Below are 21,374 nucleotides of genomic sequence, written 5' to 3'. Positions count from 1 at the left end.
TGTTCAAGAGCAAGAAGAGACAATGGATAATGTCTTATTACCAGACCCTTGAATACTGGGGTTGATCAACGAGTGCAGGACAGTGCAAAGACCACAGGTCTAATGACTCATTGATTCATTAGATGAAATGCATATAATCAAGTTTTGCTAAGTGGTTATTGATTCTTGCACACTTTGATGTTGATATAGATGTAACCCAGACACAAAAAAATGGGGACATGCAGAGACAGTGACCATTGCTGCACTAACTCAAAGAACACTGACTTCTGCACTAAATCAAATCCTGAGGCCTACATTTATCTAATAAAAAAAAAAAAAATAAATAAACAAAACAAAAAAAAAAAACTTTGGGAAAGAAAACATTCTATTTTTCTACATAGAGATGAAAATTATGCTGGCTATATTGAGTTGAATAAAAGCACCATGTAGAGCTGTCAAGGTGTCCAGATTTCTGTGTATTCTGTGTTTTCAGCCTCAGTGTATCAAGGTGTCCAGACTTCTGTGCATCTTCAGTTTTCAGCCTTCATTTACAGGTAGACGGAATGGCAAATTCCAATTTATTTATTTTTCATTATAACATCATAAAATGGAAAAGTTCACAATCAATCATGACTATTCTGAAAGGGTCAGAATATGCTACAATTGTGCATCTATCAGTTACAAGATGTTTTTGCACAGTCACAATGTTTGAGCCTTGAACATTATATAAAATCTTTCTATTCCAATATTTTAAATGTGATTTCCTTTAAGCAATTCAGCATGCTATGTTCAAGCATTCAAAAACCAAGGGAAATAAATTGCTGGAAATCAAAGGTGGTTCATGAAGCTATACTGCCCATCATTTAAAAACACGGCTAGAAACCTATCAGTAGAATCAACACCCCTTGGCATAGACTTGATGGATCATATTTAACTACAACACAATAGGTTAAACTATCATTCTAGCATGTACTCAAGTACTGAGTAATAGAGTATGCTGTCATTTTATCACATCTGTAATGCAGGGCTACTATAGTGATACTATAAGCTACTGATTCCTATCATAAATAATCTTCTCATAATTTCTGCATAGAAACACAATAGCACTGACTCCCAATTTAATTTTAACTAAGAAAGACATACAGCTCAGAATTAAGAAACAGGATACGACAATGTTCCTGTAACCACAGCAATAAGATTCTTACTTGATCAAAAAAACTAACAGCTACAGAATATAACCAATGGAAAGGAATAATGATGTGGAGCAGCCTTTTAACACAAGACTATCATTGTAAACATCTAAAATTATGGGGAAAAAAAATAACAAAAGAAAAGTGATACAAGCTGCAAGCACTTCAGTGCTTACGTACCAGAGTCTCACCCCCAGCTTAAGCCACAGAATATTGCTCTGTCTTGCACGGTTGGTTAGGAGTCATTCAAGTGTGAAACATTCTAAATTCTGGTTGTTAAAGGACTGAGAACCTCTGCCTCCCTGCCATGACTTACATCCTGAAAGGCATACATTTGTTTGTGATAATAATCTACTGAACTGGTATCCTTCTGCTGCAAACAGAAGTTGCTTTGCTGTAGTATTAGGAAGTCTTTCAGGTAGTATTTCCACTAAGTTACAAGCTTACCTATCATAAAGAAATTAGTTTCTGCCCTTGGCTCTTGGCTCTCAGTATAGACAAATCTATATCTCATGTTCAGTTTATCAGTATATCTCATGTTTTTCAGCTTAAATTTTTCATTATTAGGAGAATAAGAAATAGTCTAGTCTAAAAATGAAAGCTTACCTCCTAGGTTAATCATATAACTTTAAAAACCAGATGTCTAAACAGCTTTGCCTTAATCTGGCCTTTTTTGATATATCTGATGAAAGGAAGGATGTCTGTTCAGGTAAAAAAAAAAAGAAAAACAAACAAAAAAGTTTAACTGAATTCCATCACATTCTAGTGCAGAATGAGAAGCCTTCAATTTGAGTCATATCACAATTAAAGAAAAATACTATGGCATATAATGTTGCTTTTTATAGCTGACAGTGAGTTCCATTAGACTGTAGAATAATCTCTGAAGGCAAATGAAAATAGCCTCCCAAGAGAGTGGAAGCCCCACACAGCATGGTTAAATGTGTCAGCTGGGCTGTGGGAGGAAATGGCGTTTTCCATTGAAAATCTGCTGCCAATATACCTCCCATGGATAGATTTAAAAAAAAAAAAAAACACATGGCAGTTTTCTCTCTCTGAATTCCAGCTGCTCAGTTTTAAGGATGCATAGGCAGGAAAGGTAGCAGGACTGAATAGCAAAGGGTCCAGAATTATATTCTGTCCAAGATTAAAGTTGAGAAACAACTGGAAGTAGGAATGTGTAACAGGAAGATGGCAAGAGGGGGAAAGGATTCTTTAGTTTTAAAATATAAAAACCAGCTTTTTAGAAACTGTCTGCCACTTCAAAGGCTACTTTAAATTTTTTTAATAGTTTGAGGTATTCAATGCTTAGCATATGTCACTCGAACTTGGTTAGCTATGAGTTAGTTACTTTTAAAAGTGTTCTCTTTGTATTCAGGGATCTATCATGAAAATAGTTGTGGCAATATCACAACTCCTTAGATAATAAATTCCCCACTGATAATATGTAGGTATATAAGCCTGGGAGACACAAGAGCAGTAATGTGCTATATCCACACTAAGAAATATGAAGTAATATGAAAAGAATGCTTCTAAAATAACTTTTCTGTTCTTGATATCTGACTTAGGAGTAATCTTGGAAAATATGACCCATAATCCAAAAAAGACACTTTCTGATTTAGGTAGAAAAGTCATGCCTGTAGTATGGATGGCTACTTTATTGCTTTCATTTTTGATACAGGTGGTGTGGTTCTGCTATCTGACTTTTTTTCTTTTTAACAACAATTCAACAATTTTAACAAAGTTGAAAAAATTGTCAAGCAAATGGAACTCCCTTTTGTTTTTTTGGTTGGTTGGTTTTACCCAAACAACCACTTACAGCTCCAAATCTGGCTCCTCTAGAGCAGTCCTTAACCATCAGACTAACTTCTCTTTGCTTGCTCTCTGTAAAAAAAGTCACTTCCTTCTGTTCAAAGGCCTGACTTCAATAGCCAGGATAGAAGGATCCTTGCCAGTCTTCACCTTCATAATTTTGTATGACTCTGGCTTGAGAATTAACATGGTGATTGCACCCATTCAGGTTAGAGGAAAAATCAAAGCACTACATTGCTTCCTCTGTATCACTGCTGGTCCAGGATGCTCAACTACTGCAATTTTTTTTTTTTTCTGTGAAATGGGTGTGACTACTATGCTGTCTACAGAAACGAGGTGTCTGCATGTTAGTGTGGACAGAGAATACCTGCTGTGTCTTCTGGATCAGAGGATGCTGGTACCTGCAGCCTGCAAATCTCAAACATTCTGGCAGCTAAAAAGCTCTGAGCAGCACAGTTTAGCTAAACTGGCAGCACTTCTGGAAATACACAAATTGCTTTTCTATTACAAATTTGGTCAACTACAGACTTGGTAATTTTGTGGATCCTTGTCTTCAATTTCAGTACCAAAGGTGTACTTGTAGTTGAACTCTAGATTTTTGTGCTTATTTTCTGATTTATATGTTGTGGAATGTTTCTTGTGAAAATCCCAGGTGTAGAAATTTAATCGTGGAAAACTGTTGTCTCATCTCTAATTGACTGGTAAATGTACTAAACAGCAGGTGGGTCAGGGTCAAGATGACACTTTGTGTTAAAAAAAACTAGAAGGTTTTGAAGGTAGGGTTGAAAAGTGCCATAGGTACAATGTCACTTCAAATTATCTGATATCATGAAAAGCTATACAGCAATGTAGTCAGTAGGTAAATTGTTCCTGACGCTTCATCTCTATCTCTTAGGTGATTCTAAATTTCCTTTTTGTTTAAAAAATAGGGATGTTGGTATAATCTCATTATCCCTGTTTCTCAGACCAGCCAATAAACATTTGTATTTCTGTGAGTTTGTTTTGTTTTAATAGAGTTCTAGAGTAACAGCATTACAAAGTGCCCTGGTGTAAGAGGAATGAAATTCAATTCCTGATTACAAATAAGATCAGTTTAACACATAATATATCTATTTTTTTTTCCTTTTTTAAAATTGCTTCTAACAAATCTAAACTAACCATGACAGTTCTGTAGCAGTTCTATTGAGCTCTTCAGCAGACTGATTTCTAAATTTATGGACTGCTTTACTTTTTAAAGAACAATCAACAATTACAGTAGACAGAAAAAGCTAAGTGTTTTCTCTATTTTATAGTTTTGATTAAATGCTGACATTTTAAATAACTTGTTCCACTTATAGTAAATGCCATTTTAACTGTTCAGTCCTTCCTCCTACATCCTTTTAATAACATAACTGGAAGCCACAAGCTTGACTGCTAAGGTTTGAAGTTAACACAGCAGTCAGAATTTATTTGTGTTCTTTCTAAAATGGTATTTGTTTTATAACTCTGACTCAGGTTTCTGAATCTGTCCTTTTCTGTGATCTCTTTAGGTCTCACAAGCCAAGCAAAGCCAGGCCATGTCAGTTTCTGAGAATGTCAGTATTTCCAAGCAACACCTAGATGCTGCAGAGACAGTACTGCAACTCAGAAAGCAGTACACTTGCCTTGCCAGAAGCAATGAAACAAATTCACCAATGTGGAAGGGACAGAAGAACTGTAAAGCTGGTAATTTCTTATGTCACACAGAATTAAAAAGAAGTGCTAAGTGTCTTTGTTTTAAGAACTAGAAATGTTAATTCCAAAGTCCCAGTCAAAACAAAGTCATGCAATTGCATTTCATCACAATCATTCCTACATTTTCAGACAGAAAAGCAATCTATTTTTTTTTTTCCTTCCATCCCAAGCCCTGTGCCCTATAACGGTGTGCTGGTAAAAATTGCTATACCAAGTCTTGTGAGTAAATGTGGTGTTATGAATGTATTCCAACACTGTAAGCAATATGACCTTTGGTGTCATTTGAAATCAAGTACTTGACACTGCAAAACGAACTGAGGCTACTGAGTTACATTTGGGAAATGTTTTAAAATTAACATCTGAAAAAGCTTTAAGAGCATAAAATACAGTTACCCTGGTAAACTGGCTGCACTTAGCCATCTATCTCGCTGGGCCTTGGCATCTTCTACTTCCTTTCACAAAGTATGGGATATACTGAGAATTTTACAAGAAATAAGTTTCAAAAGCAGGGGGTTTTGTGTGGTAGCTATTGACATGCTAACATCTAGAGGACTCATGTCAGAAAAAATCAATCACGTATGTCATGATGTATAATATATCCTCTTGTTTGAGATGACAGTTTGCTTGTCCCTTTCTCTTGAAGTGGTACATATGGTTACTAAAAACCATTAATCCTCTTTATCATTATAGAAGAAACCATGGCCAAGCAAGGTCTACATTAAATATAAGTAATTCTAGTACATTTTTCTTACTGTCCTTGCAGATACTAAATAACAAGAAAATGTTTGGCAATTTTTGTAAAAATTAACTTTTGATATAAAAAGGATGGTCTAAAGCAAGAGGCACTGAAGTAGAATTCAGAGGTGTGACTCAACTTCTGTCAGGGATGCAAATTTCTTGTGTGGTAGCAGAGTCACGAACTCCTGGTTTATCAAGGGAAAAAAGCATTACAGCTCTGTTGCTATGCATAGCTGCACAGTGAAATTCTGACATGCAAGTGAAGTATGTTTGCTCCTCTTCTAATACCTAGGGACATACAGGCACTTAACACGCAGCAGAATTTAGACACTGTAATCCAGGCTGGTAGAAGGTATTTTCTGTAGAGGGGGATCTCCACTCCTGGAATTAATAACTTTAAGCCTTCTTCTTCTTATTTTTTTTTCTTTTCCCTCACAGAAACAGAGATTAACTCAGTCTTTTGACTTGGAGATGGTCAGGGGAGAAATCACAATCCCAGCCATAGCATTATCTAATCTAGGACACAAAGAAATGTGTGAGCAATTTGTGTTTAATACCTGCTTCTGCCAGGGGTAACTGAAGCTTTGTCATTTGTCATTTCATAGTATTCTAGGTTGAGAGTACACACTTCTCTAATAATTCATACAAAACATTACACTGACATCTTCTTTACTACCAGTGCTTTACTACCAGTGAAGGATACATTCAATTTGTCTCTAAAACGACTGTTTCCTATGTGAAGTGCTAATGCTGGGATTGAAAATGGAGTTCTTCTGTCTCCAACTGACTGCTCAAAGTTACAAAATTATATCCTTCCCCCTCCTTTTGAATACAGATGAAGAAAAAAGAATGCAAGCAACCTGACATCTTAACTTCTTTACACTACAGAATGCAAATTCCTAGAATTTGGGAAAAAACATCTCCAAACAAATCCAGATCTACTGTTAAAGATGAAAACAGTGAGAGAGTTGCATACTTCATAGTATTTCAAATTTTATTGTATTTCATGGATTTGAGACACAGCTCTAACTTCAATCACAGGAATATTTTCTCTTAGGCATAAAAACCCTTCTACACTCTTCCATGGATACTTACAGCATAACACTACTAGTTCTTGTAAACAGCAAAAGGACATCATGTTCTGCAATCCCTTTTCATATCACCAGTAAGCTTCAAGATTTTCTTGGGAAGGTGATTCAGGTGAATAGCCAGAAAAACAACTTTGTAGGACCAGTCACCTGGTTAAAGTTATCACCATTTACAGTGTCCTAGGCTGTAGAGTTCTGAAGATGTCTTCAGGAGCTATCTATCCCCTGGGCACTTTTAATTCTGTGGATGTATTTATTTAGATTTATTATTGCCATCAAAGACACTCAGGACTACCTCTTCTTTCCCTGTCCTGAGCTGACACCACTAGAAGCAGTACTTCATATCAACCACTAATAAGAAGTGATGTCTTTGAAAGGGCTGTCTCAACTTATTGAAAAAACCCCAGCAGAAGTCTTTAAAGACACATCAGGGAATATTTTTAGATCTTCTTCGTATCTGAGTTGGTTTCTTATGTTCTTCATATTCTTTTCTTGCTCAGGTAATACCTGGGTTGCTTGATTTCATAAAATATGAATATTTTCAAGAAAATGTAACTATAATTTTATTTATTTATTACATATCTGACTTCTCCTGCCTTCTTTTTGATGATTCTAGCAGAGTTCAGGTTGTTTTCACTGAGATGGAGAAAAAAGAGCAGGGCAATGCTGTTCTGATAGCATAGGTGCCACTACAGAAAGAAGTTTTTCAAAGTCATGTGTTATTTGTGTTTGTGTGGACACTGGAGCAAGGACTAAGATGGGGTTCCCTGTCCATCCAACTGCCAGTATTCACCAGTAAACTCTGTCTCTAAAGCTTTAATTTTGGATGCTCCAATGCACAGGCCATTTTTCAACACACAGTAGCTATGGCTGCTGCTCAGAACTGCTTGAAGGAGGATGCAGGCAGTTCAACAGCACACTAAAGTCAGTGCACTACCTTGCTTGTGGCTTTTCTGGTTTATCTTAAGGTTGAAAACTGTCACTGCATTTTCATTAAAATATATATTAATAAAAATATTTTAAAATAATATCTCCAGCTTTTCAAACCTCAGAATCAATATTTTTACAGAAATACTGTAGAAATAATTGACAAATAGTGACACTGGGAAACTAGACTACATTCTAAATATAAAATTGTCTTATCATAACAAATCACTTAATTTTGCTCTAGGATCCAGAAAAATGTTTTGATCAAAAAACCACTGAATTGTCTGGTTCAGATTTTTGTATTTTTACTACATTTGTAATAATCCCCCATACATGGTTTTGTCTTTACACCTCATGATGCCTAGAATTTGCTTACTGTTTAGAAATGGGGAAACAGAGGCATCATGAGATGAAATGTCTTGCTTCCCATGTGCAAATCAACACTGTAGATACTCTTTTCAACAATGAAAAGCACAAATTATTCAACCCCAAATGATGCATTTCTCTCCTAAGAGAACACAATGTACTCAACAAACCTACCAGGCCAAGCAAATAGATTTCCCATAGGCAAAGGGAAAATGTGTATAACTACTTCCACAATCTTGTTGGGGAAATTATCTCCCCAGTATTACTGGATGTTTTGTTCTTTTGTTTATTTTTTAAATTTTCTTTCCAATACTCTCTGCATGGTCTTTATTTATTTTGTGGCTGACAGAGACATCTCCAGACATATCTGTTCACAGAAAGTCCCATAGATGCAAGTGGCCTGCTGCATGAGAAATATCCTCAGCACCTTCCATTTGAAAGAAAATGACTGTACCATTTCAGCAACCCACAAGCCACGGCACCCACTGCAGAAAGCACATCCTAAATCTGCTGTTTGCTGCTGCTGCACAGTTAGGTCAACACTCTGCTTGTGCCTGCCTCTGATTTACTTCCATTCCCCTGCCTTTATAAGTACTCCTGGCACTTGCAGGCCCTGCAACTTGTTGCCACTGCAATAGGTAGGAATAATTGAGCTGTGGTTCCTTTGTGTAGTCACCTCTACACAATGGCCACTAGCATGCAGAGCCTCACACCAACTGCTGGTGTACATTTGCTTGATGGTTTAGACCCAGCTTTGTACCTTTCTAATCATTAATCACCAATCAGACAAAGGATTTATTGCTGAATCCAGACAGCAGCCAATACAGACCTCTAATACATTATGGATTCTCTGTCAGCACAATTATTTATTGTTTGCAGTGTTCTGTTTGAAAATCCCTATGCTCTTGCACTTATTTATTTACTTGCTTACTTATATCTCTTTAGCTGGATTTAACAAAGCAATGAAGCTTCATCTATTAACATTTTTTATAAACTCTGAGTGGTGAATTACTACATACAAAATATATTTATATTATTCTTGGTATTTACCATGACTTACCAAAATCTTTAGCAAATATGCTGTTAGAGGAAATTGAATTAAATTTCACAGCGTCAGAGTATTTCCTCAGGTAAATATCCAATGAATCATTTTATCATTAAAAACACATAATAAAGGTTGACCATCAGCTGAAAGATAAAGGAATATGCATTTTTCTATACTTTCAGCATTCTGTGGGATTTTTCACAGTATCATGAAAGCAAGCAACAGTAAGGACCTCACTGTTCTGTGGTTAGGCTTTAGCACAAAAGCATCAGTGGACCTCTGGTTCCGCACAGCATGCAACCATGCTCTGCTATCAAATTAATGTTAAAATATGTATGTCCTAGCTTCTGATTTATAATATCTTTGACAAACAGTAAAAAGGACAGGCATGCCATAAAGTTTATGGATAGGGTGAGGGCATGCACAATGATGTCTCATAAAGAATAAAGGGAGAAAAGTTATTTATTCTTGTGATTCAAGAACTAAAATACAGATAGACTGGCTGCGTGCACAGAATTTTTCATAAATATCCCACAGTGCACCCTGTTGTACAGCAGCCATACATTAATTAGAGCATTCAGCAGACACTGCAATGTGTTACACTCACCCAAGTGAATCTTCATTTTTCACATGCAGGGCCTTACTAATTAAAATCAGCTTTGCAATTAAATGTGGAAAATTGTGTTAAACTTTGAAGCGTGCTTTAGAAAAAACGTATTTATTTTTAGGGTATTTTATTTTGATGCAAATGAATTCTCCATCAAAGTGAGACCAGTCAAAGGAAGGTATGAGGATTTCTCTTTCTTGTATTATAGATGCTCCTCTCAGTTGCAAGTTGCAATGCTCCACTATCTCTCTGCCAGTACCTGGCCCTGTTCCAATGCTTTTAGTGAGTGCTATCTGTCATGGCATGAATAATACAGCCCCTAGGCTGTCGGCAGAATCCAAATGAGGCATACATCAGGAAGCAAGCACTCGACTTTAGCTCCAGAACATGCTCCTGTGAAGACAGGCAATTATTCACCCACGGCTGCAGCCATGGCAATCAAACTGGTGGGTGAAAAGGTATATGAAATGAAAAAATTTGAATAAGAAATATGGCACAACAAGGCACAGAAATTCAATAATTTTCTAATAACAGAGATATATTTGAGCCTTTTAATTTTGAAGTTTGGGAGCCTGAATTATTTCATTCACTTTGTCAGAAAATGTAGTCTAAAATACAATATATAATGTCAAGGCAATAAAGTGGCATTTGTTTGTTCTTTTTCTAATCAAAACAGCAATGCTAAACTCTATGGTATTTATAAATTCAAATTGGTATATGAAGTGACAAATCTCATGCCTAAAAATTAAAAGGTAGTCAAAATAATTTTATCTGTATAATGTAATAAACCAGATGCAGCCTAGTAAAGCAATAAAGAACTGGCAGTATCATGAAATTTGGTGGAAAATTAAAATGCAAAGTAATCTGTAAAGTTAGGGACAATTCATACATTGCAGATATACACATGATTTTATGACCCCTCTTTGAGACTAACCTTTTTTTTTTTAAGACATTGTATCAGTAATTAATAAAATCCTTTACAAATAAAATATAAAGAAAAGACATAAAAATTCCCTGGTAGATGAAATGTTCAAGTTGGTTTATTTTATCTGAATTCTTATTTTCAGCAATAAAATATAAATTAATTATATAATAAAAGCTATATCAGTAATTCCATTTTAAATATGAAGGGTTAATCATTTGTTCATAATATTCTCCACTGGAATTTCATACATTTTTTCAGACCACAATTGGTATGCTTTAATTTCTATACAATGGCTGTATCTGTTTTCAAATATACGCTGTTGTATGCTCTAAAAGAATCTTAAATGAATATACATAGTGCCATGCTACCACCTTAAGATTTTTTTAGGTTTCTTATTTGTTAGAATATTATGTCAGAATATATATTATATGTTAGAATATTATTTGTTAGAGTACCATGTTAGAAACATGTGGCAGTTGGCAAGTGATTAATCCATTACAAAATCTAATTGATTTTGTTACTTGAGCAAAAATAAAAACAAAGAACTATTTTGTTAAGAAGCTTTTAAATAAGCCACTGTATGCAATCAGTATTTTTAATGGAATCCAGGTAGGATTTCTATGACTGACATACCTACTTATATGGCAAATCATTGGCACCTATTTGGAATATGCCATTGTTTTAAAAAGATACTAAATAGAGAGCAACAAAGTGCAATATTTCTGGAACTATCAATCACATCTACTTGGTAAATAACACAACCAGTTTGCACTCAATTGCTCTAGAGTAACAGTGAGATTTGCACCTACAGAACAGACCAGAAACTGGACTCACTTTTACATTTGTATTTGTATACATAGAATGTGATTCCTGTTGCCTCTAAATTTGATTAATGAAACTGACAATGTTTCTTCTAATTGCAGTGAAAGAACATTTGAAACTATGCTTTTCTTCAGATGCTTAGTCAAACGGCATCCGGAAAACACAGTTGTGGGAACATTCTCTTGATCTGGATAGAGTCACTGCTATATATACAGATGGATTATTCACAGCTGAAAGTATGCAAGGATCTGGATCAAGCTTATTGTTCAAAATTAATTCCCAGTACTGAAGGTGTAAGAGCAGTGTTCATTGTTGGGCTGCTATGCACAATGGACCTGAAGAGCTACCAAAGGACTAAAAGAACCTGCATCAGGGGCATGGCCCAGGGAGTTTTCACTCCTAAGATTTGAATTCTTCTCTTGCATTCACCGCTATCTGAACATGTTTATGGCGAATTTTTTTTTTTTTTGTTTTGTTTGTATCTTGCATTCAGATCTTTCACAACCTTTGTTTTCTTTTTTTTTTTTTTTTTTTTTTTTTTCAGTTCAGCTGGCCTCAGGTGCTTTGAAACATAAATAACAGTTCTATCTGTGCAAACTCTAACCATGAGGAATTGCCTCATGTTATGTGCCATGGACAGCACTAGAGGGTCCATGTTAGCTTCAGGTTTCCATGTATTACCAAAATACAAAAACAAAAATAGAATTTGCTCTGGTTAAGGCAGGCACACCATCCAACTTTGGGCACTCCTCAGAACACAAACCTGGACGTTAATCCTTCTGACCTTCCCATGCAGCCACTGGAGAGAGCTGCTTTCAATTTTAGAGATCCCAGTATTCTGCCCTAAGTGCCCTTTAGAGAAACTTGTCCATCTAAGCTATCAGCATGTCCAGCCAACAAGCTGACACCAGACACTGAACTTAAGACACAGGAGGAAGATACCAACCAAGGCATGCCAGGTTTTGCTTCCCCTTCCACCAAAGATTTGACACAAAGAAAAAACATCAAGGAGATGGAAATGATACAGCAAGCTCTTACCACTGCTACCCTACCTAGTTCCAGTCTTTTGTTTTCATACACTTCAAAGGAAACAACACTAACACAGAAAGTCTGCTTGTTCCCTTAGTAATCCTACACTGAAGCTCTTTCATAATTAAAAATACAACCGAGACAAAAAACTTGCAATAAAAGTATCCTTTGACTTCTATCTAATATTTCATCAGCTGAACAACATTTCATCCCCTGAATCTATCTGAAGATGTTAAAGGACCTGTTTATTTCAGTTCAAGCTTAATGTACTACCTGAAGATGGGTTTTCACTGTCACAAAGATAGAATTACAATAATAAACAAAAACAAGCAAACAAAACCACCAAACACATTTTAAAAAAAAACCCAAAAAACCCAAAAAACTAAAGCAAAACAAAAAACCCCCACCACAAACAAAAACAAAATCCGGAATTCCAGAGTCTTCAAGACATTTTAGAAGAAACAGAATTCTGGAGAGCTCTGACTACATCTAGTGGAAGCAAATGCATTTCATTCCTAATAATGAGCTGGTCTGATATTGTGAATGAAAAGGTCTTAACCTCATTAAAATGCTCTGTAGGTCTAAACGGAATTGAGTTAGGCATTAGTTGAGATAGGCAATTCCCTGAACACATAAAATTTTTAAGACAGTCTGATTTTCTTGGAATAAATGTTTGAGGGTCTTTCCCACCCATATAGCAAAATACAAAAGAGGAAAATTCCTTCAAATTCTTTCAAAAAGGTAAATTTAGTAGGTTTTGGTTGTGAATAAATAGTATTGCTCTTCTAGAAAACAGAAATTTTAGAATAAATGTACATTGTAAACCTCAACAAAGAACTCTGTGTTTTTACATTAAATAGGACATATATTGGTTAAATATATTTTGATTAGTGGATTGGCATTCATGGTGACAAGAAAACATAAAAGCCCAACAAATTCTTTAGTAGAAAAAAAAGGAATTTTTGATGTATTTCCAATTTTTATTCTTATCGCATCTGCCCAAAATTTCATTTAATTAACAGCTCTGAGATTCAGTCTGTTCGTGTACTGACATACCAGAATCATGTCAAGAAAGCAAAATATGGAATTAACATCTCAATACTGCATGTAATCTTTCCAAACCTCACATTTATTCCTTCCTCTTTCCCCAAAAAGGTGATCTTACACAAACACAGACACTAACTCTAACACAAAGTTAGAGCAATTCAGAAGAAAAGTCAGAATTTTTCAAGCTAAAGAGTTTCTTTCTGTATGTTTTTAAACTTTTACTTTTGATATCTGCATGGAAATTCCATGAAGTGTAAAGAAATGTACATAGCTACAATCTTGTAACTAGAAAGGACATTATCATCATATCATTTAACTGTAGACAGGTCACAAGATTTCTGAGGGAAAAGAAGGATTTAGTGCCATTCTTTAATTACTGGTGAGGATTCTATTTCCATAAAGAAAACAGACAAATAAAACCATGGCTTGAAATGAGAAGTCACAAGTAAATTAAAAAAAAATATATATTTTGGCTACTTTTCCTAAATCAGCGTTCCAATCTAAACAAAGCCTTCAAATAGGCACAAAAATGTTATTGCTTTTATGAGTGAAGATTAAGAAAATAAATGTGAATTATTATTTTATGGTTTACACAGTTTAAATGTAATTCAAAGTAATTCTAATATCACTGTTCTTGGTCTAATTTTGAAAGTATTTTCTGGATTTGTCCCTAAGCTTCATTCATTGATAAGAAAAAAGGCATCTGAGTGGACTGAGTATCTCTTCCTATTTGAAGTAAATGCCTTAACCCCAAATGTATAATTTCAATTTAATTCCTAGACCCCATATGCCTATTTCATGCAGTAATCAGATTTGGTGTGAAATATGTACTCTTATAAACACCACAAGTGCTTTATAAGCTGAAAAATGAAGAAGGGGAAAAAAAATCTTTAGGGTTTCAGAATAATTTAACACTGGTTTGAACACTTCCCTCAATTCAGAAAAGAGATGGCCTAAACATCAGACATTTTATCTCCTACAATGGGCTCTGTATAAAATATGTCAAATGGAATGCATAGGACTGAGAGAAAAACACTATTCTAGAGCTGTTAAAATTTCAAAACATTGCACAAAAAAATCATGGACAAATGATTCAGGAAAGGAATGGTGTTTATACAGATGTACAACACTACTGAATATTGACCTTGCAGACATGGAAACGTAAGGACTGAGGTCTAAAAGCATGTGCAGTATGTGTAACATATGCTACCTTGAATACTATGAACCATAAACAGCTGGAATTTTTTTTAAAGAAGATGTGCCTACATTTCATAGTCTAGAAATTAAAGGTATTAATAATACAGTATAGCATTTGAACTCCAAAATATTATTGTTGATTTGCCTTAAGCTTTGACCTTTGAATGTAACCTGATCACTGAGCTTATAATGCTCAGAAGCTCTTTTTCATTCAGTTATGAAACACATTAAATAACATGAACACTAGCACCAACATCTAAGTGGGGGCAAATCATAATTTGCAACACATAAGCAAGAGAATTGTATGCAAAAATTGAGAGAAGATTGACAATACGAGCAAGTCTCCTCAGCAAAAATGTGAGTTAAATTTTGTGACATTCAGAAAGAAGAAATAACCCTGACTCTAAATGGTTTCTAGAATATCTAACTGCTAATTCTTATCATTGTTTGGTTTATCAAGGTCATGCCAGATAACTTGTTTACCAAATCTCGTCACTAAATTATGAAAAATTACAGATATTACCTTCTGTGTCTTGCATATTTGCCACTAACATGACCACTGCCATCACAGCCAGGCGTGGGACAGCTGCAAAAGAGAGAATTAATTATATAGGTGTTGGTGTGCTGAAAGATTATACTAAAAGCAGGCAGGCAGTAGGTATTACAGAGATGGAGGGCAACAAAGACAGAAAGAGAAATCAAATAACTGAAGGGGAAAAAAAAAGAGGGGATGCTTTTTATTAGCAAGTCTCGAGGGAATTAATTTCATCAGTGCAGCAGGGCATGAGCAAACCACCAATGAACTTGAAAGTGCATTATACCCATTAAAAGGCATGAATTTTCTAAATTGCTAATGGGGATACATTTTACACTCAGAGCACTAACCTGAACAGCTCTTGTATGGCTGGTTCCACGGGAACTGCAGAGAGATGGAAAACATATAAAAATTTATCATCTATTACAAGTACCCCTCTTCTACAAAAATTACCAGAAAGGTTGTGTAAAAGCAAGGGTCAGAATGAATCGTGCAATAAGATTCTGGAGGATGAAGGTCACCCTGAGCAGGGGCCTTGAGTGATTTACTGAAGCAGGAGACATACCTCGAACACCTTTGGAGCGTGTGCGATGGCGCTTCTCGTCTGCATCCACCTCCATCTGGGAATAGATTAGCAGGCAGTCAATGTTCTTATCCTGCATGCACAGACTATCAATGCACAGACTGATACAGTCTCACACGATTTATTGACACTATTTTAATTCCATTTTATCCTGTAAGGGAAAGTTCTCCTTACAGGGGATTTTTAGGATCTTCGTGTTTATTTAAAAACAGAAAATGCAGTAATTTCTGCTTTAACACAGTTTCTGTGCCTGGTTTTCACAGCAAATTGAGTGCAGCTAAGTGCTAGTTTCTCTTTTCAAGGGGATATTTCTCATATAAACCCTTCATTACTCCCATATTTTCCAAAACAAGGATTCAATAGATCTCTATATAATTTAAAACTAAAGTCAAGGGGTCACACACCACAGGCTGTTTTCTAACCAAACCCTTTACAGTGGGAAAGAAAGGAAGGAATAATGACTGAAAAGGAGATGAAGACTCATCATTAGACCTTCAAATATTTCATCTTATTTAATATGGCATTACAATCTTTGCCAGCATGTTTCATTGTTTAATTGTGTTTTTCAAGTTTCACAAATGTGCTCACTTGCTACATGACTAGATTTTTATCTTCATTACTGCACTAGCTTTCTGTGCAGTAATAAATATATAGAAATCTTACATATTTATCAGACAGGGGCAAGGCTGCACATTAGATCTTTGAAAGTATCACACACACTCATCTATAGTAGTAGGGCGACATTGTTTCTTCTGATTTTACAAGCACAATTGTCACTAGACTTTAAAAGGTAAACTAAATAGGCTAGCCAGAGTTCAGAATTTTCTTCAACAGAAGCAAATTGCACTGAACTATATTGAGAGACTGAGTCAAGGAATATATATGCAGTATCTGTATCACCAGCTCCTTTGGCTGTAGAGGAGCAAGATGGCAAGATGGATCTACAGTGTTTCATACATAGTGATGATACTGTAAAGGTCAGGAAGCACAGAAATAGAGCACAGAGCTCTTTTTCCCTCAGGGGGAAAAAAATCAATCACCCCCTTTATAGCAATATCCTTGGACTGATATCTGGGAAGAACGTCATATATCTCATGCAAAAACATGGAAAAGGGTCCAAGTGACTTGCAGCTAACCCTTTAATCACCTAACCTTCTTTGGTCAATACCTTAAAGCATACAATTTGGGAACTAACTAGGAAAGAAGAAATCAAGGAACATTTTTAAAGAGCTCCCTAAACATGTAAGGAAAGGAGGAAAGAATCACCTCAACAAAATTTGTGGGTGACAGGGATTAGGTAAAAAGAAAGTGTCACTCTCAGAAGACTCTGTGCTATTGATGGAGTTCTGTTTCTTGGCAGTCATCATCTGGTTCCTGGTAGTGTGCTAAATTCCACACTAAAGGGATGATTTAAAATAGACTGATATTATGAAAGCTAAGAGAGTACCAACCTCTCTTCAGGGGGCTTCAGGTCAGTCTTCTACATAACTTTAAGTGGGTCTCATTTTAAAATTAAGACACCTGTATTTAGCTGTGTGCAGATACATCCAGAGCATAAGTTTCCATCTTCATCTACTAATCATGCTATCTAAGATCCCACAAGGTATTCCATCATACCTACAGCTGCCAGTCCAGAAAAGTATGGAAGATCCTTTGTTGTATCTACTAACCCTGTGCAGAAGTTTCAGGTATCCTCTGGCATCAGAAATGGCACTAACTGCCTATGCTTAGACAACTGAATTTACCCCTAGGTTAACGCAGCCACCAGAGTTTGAGGACCAGCCCCTCTTATCAGCTACATGATGTTACTTCAGGCTGGATAAAATCAGTCTCTAGGCACCTCTGTCTCTACTGCCTAGCTCTCCATCAGCTATTGAATGGAAACACTTGGCAAGCCTGCAGATCCCTCCTGTAGGCACCTAAACTGAATCTTTAACCCACCCACACTATCTTGCCTAGATACTGAGTTCACATCCTAGCCAGTTTTTTAGCTCCAATGGCTTGAGAGGTATTTGAAGCTTTTAAAGCTGCCATATCAAAGCACATAAAAGCCTCTCTGGAATATAAAAATTACCTACTAGATGATGATATTCTTTTCCTTTTGCTAATAAGAAAACAGTGTGTTGTATTATTCCATAACTCTTGAATATCTAAGGACTTGACAGGAGACCAGAAGTGAAGTTACTTGATCTTCAAGCTAGTATGTTTTTAAAAATGTTTCAAAAACATCATCTAGCCTCATTTGTCAGTACTGAAAAACCTGCAGGAAGAACTATTCCAATCCTAACCTGGAAAGGCTGCCCCTGTTATGATGGTAGTCTGTGTAAATTTTTAAGGGTCAAACTACAAAACACATTTATGTGCCTTTCTAAACCAAAGCAAGCACTTCAAGAAAACTGAGGGTAGTATAGTACACTTTTAGCTACATTGACAATCACAGAAGAAATCATTAAGCTGGAAAAGCCCCTTTAAGATGCATACAATCCCTATCCAGAAGCAGGTAAAAAAAAAAAATATATTATAAAAGCTGCTGTCACATAATGCTATTTTAAAATTTGGTGTGTATCCTACATAGTCTTCTGCTTCTCCAGAAAAGCACAAATTGACTTGCCATTGTCTGTGACCTAGATGCTCTCTCATATATGGCAATGTGAGTCTTGAATGCTGTAGGACACATTAAATGATGATAGGTGCCTACATTTAGTCAGTGGAATTTTGCTTTACCTTGATATTTATATGCTTGCTCACAGATCTTTGTCATTCATGTCAAAACTTCAGCCTTCATTCCTCCATGAATTACATGTTGGATGCTGGGAGCAAGCAACTTTCTAAAATTCTAGCAATACTTGCATTGGCTCTGCAATAGTACAGTCACCTGTCAGCCTACCATTGCAGTCCTCAGTGGCCTCACTGGAACTCCCACGGTCAGGGACAGAATTCTGCTACTGAGGCCATCAATCTCACACAAACATGGACTTCCTCATCACTTTCACATACAGAAAAAGGAAATGTGGATCTTGGTCTCACAAGGAGTTCACCCTAGAAGTTCTACTTTATTCACGACTTCTAAATCACATCCCTGTAGCTCAGCTCTTACTTAGCCTCTGTTCCAGAAAATAATTTGTGGAACAGGAGGACAGGCTGGCTAGAGTTAGCCTGGCATCTAATATTAGATATCAAAGCAAAGAGAAAGGTATCAGGAGTAAGAAGAGAAGAAAATTTTAACTTTTCTTCAAAGAGAAGCTCTAGAAATGAAAATGGAAAGGTCTAAGTTAAGAGAGTGGAGTACCTCTCCTACAGGAAAAAGCTGAAAGAATTCAGCTAAGCCTGAGAAGGGAAGGCTTCAGGGTGACCTAATTGTGGCACTCCAGTACCTGAATGGAGCCAACAAGAAAGATGGAGAGGGACTTTCTACAAGGGCATGTAGTGACAGGCTAAGGGAGAATGGTTTCAACCTCAGAGGAGGTTTAGATTGGGTATCAGGAAGATATTCAATGAACATGGTGAGACACTGGAAGGAAGAGGCTGCCCAGAGAAGTTGTGTATGCCCATCCCCATCAGTGTTCAGGGCCAGGTTGGATGGAGCTCTGAGCAACCTGGTCAGAGGAACATACCCTGCAAAGTCAGGCAGGTTAGATGATCTTTAAGGTTCCCTTTAACCCAGGCCATTCTGTGATTCTACAATTCTCAATTCCCAGAATGAAAAGATCAAAGAAGTCTAGGTAGAAATTAAATCTGTAAATTTGAATTTAAAATAACCAAATAATTGGATATGTTTTACTTAAGATAATGGGCAGACAGAGGTAGTCTAGGAAATCTGTACCACCATTATATGCATTTGTGTTACTGAAGCTTTAGAGAAACAAGACATTAATAGTTACAGTGATCTAACAAATAAAAAAACACAAAATGCCATATGAAATACAATTTTTCTGAGTAAAACTGAAAAAAAAATGTCTGCATGGTCACCTGTGTGCAGGTAATAAGAATTGTTACATCTTACTGTACAGAATCTTCTACCAGAAACTACTACACATGCACAAATACAGGGTGCTGTTAAATTGTCAGCATTTGAAAGTTGAAAATAATAATGAGACAAACTGAGAAGAAGACAATCTTATAAAATGACTACAATTAGGAGCAACTGAAAGTATTTCACTGAATGTTAAAAAATAGAAAAGGTACATAGTAATAAGAAAAGAATTCTTAAATAAAAAAGGTTTGATAATTGTTATTTGAAAATGTAGTAATAGCAATCAACAAGAAAATTTGGCTATTTGTCACTATTTGTCATTTTAAAATCAAAGTCTCAGACAACATCTACCTCCCAAAATAAACATAGGCTAATAGGTCTTCAATACATTGCTGTTACTTGGGGAATAATGGAAAACTGAAAAAAAATTCTGAGAAAATTTTACTTGTAACTTTTAAAATTAACATTTATGAATTATTGAGGGGATGGTGCAGCTCACTAAGTTAATGTTCCTGATGCTGGCCCTTACTAATGTCATACAAAAGCAACATGGGATACAAGATGATGACATAATTATCACCAGTTAAGACTTTGCAATGGAAAATCTGTAATCAAAAACACTGGAAACTGCTCTTTGAGGGTACTCTAACAGCTGTCAGTCAGTAAAGGTAGCTATGCCAGGATATTATATCCTTAGACACCTTTGAAATATTTTGTTTTCTCTTATTGAGCATTCAGACAATAAAAAAAGTTCTTCATAAAATCAGCCTATCACAATTAGCAAATATTTCTCCAGAAATAAAAATTATTCTGTATTAAATTTTTTTCCAGAAAAAATATTTTGTATAAAAGTTATTTTTATACAAAACTATTTGTAAAAACAAACTAGAGCCTTTCTACTATAATCCTGCAGGTGTACATTTTAGCCCTACAAAACTCAGTATCTTCAGCAGTACTGTGGTAGATTATACACTACTGAAATATGCAGAAAACAGAGAAACTAAAGGAATGATAAACTATGTTTATCATATTAAACTATGAGACAGGCCAATTCCATACACTGGCCTGCATCATTTGGCAGATTTGGTCCATCTGAAGAACATGCTGATTCCAAGCTCCTGTATGTATGAGCAACACCTGTGGGCCATGCTTGAGAGACAGAAGATCACAATCTGCCAGGCAATAACAGTGAAGTGGATCTGGACAGCCAGATGAGCACAACCAACTTGTGCACTGCTACGGCTGAAGAGCAGGATGTGATCTGTAGCTGCACAACCCTAAAGGCTACATCAATTTTCCAGAAAAGCATTGAATTATTCAAATATAGTCAGTAACTTCTAAGAACAGAGAACAAGTTTTCAACAGGACCTGTTGGCTTGCTGGATAACCTGTTGGAGTCTTCAGGTTTTTAAAGTATTTAAGACTTTGGTCTCACCATATTGCTACCTGAGCTCCTAGAAGTTTCACAACCAGCACTGCTCTCCCTGTCTCCAGACACACTCACATATCTACCATATGGACTTTCTCAGGGCTGCCAGCTGTAAATGATCAAGAGATTTAGGCTCCTTTCCATGACAAATTGTGATTTTTGCTCCCTTGCAGGAAAGTAGTTCAGCATTTTCTTCCCTTGAGGGCAGACACTCTTAAAAATGATCCTTCCTGTTAAAATTCTCAAGGTATCTGAATTTCTAGCTAGAGGCATGGTCACTGCAAGGTTCAGTCCCAAGTTCCTAATTTTCTATATCAGCCAACACTTTCTTAGTGAACTATTATGGTTTCACTCTAGCCATGATGCAACAGA

General features: G+C 36.0%; 1 protein-coding gene across 2 annotated transcripts in view; it reads right to left on the bottom strand.

The window, feature by feature from the left end:
• The window catches only part of MYT1L (myelin transcription factor 1 like), a 302,776-nt gene that overhangs the window by 112,393 nt on the left and 169,009 nt on the right, over window positions 1–21,374 (bottom strand). For both annotated transcript variants that reach the window (XM_079297496.1, XM_079297497.1), the window contains exons 3-5: window positions 15,583–15,637; window positions 15,368–15,401; window positions 15,006–15,068 (exon numbers count right to left, since the gene is read on the bottom strand). In XM_079297496.1, coding sequence (XP_079153622.1) covers window positions 15,006–15,068; window positions 15,368–15,401; window positions 15,583–15,637 — 152 coding nt within the window. The remainder of the gene's footprint in view (window positions 1–15,005; window positions 15,069–15,367; window positions 15,402–15,582; window positions 15,638–21,374) is intronic.

This window comes from Erithacus rubecula (assembly GCF_903797595.1).
Source record: "Erithacus rubecula genome assembly, chromosome: 2".
NCBI classification, from domain to species: Eukaryota; Metazoa; Chordata; class Aves; order Passeriformes; family Muscicapidae; genus Erithacus; species Erithacus rubecula.
Note: the sequence above shows the minus strand (reverse complement) of the source record. Positions and strands in the feature narration are given on the sequence as shown.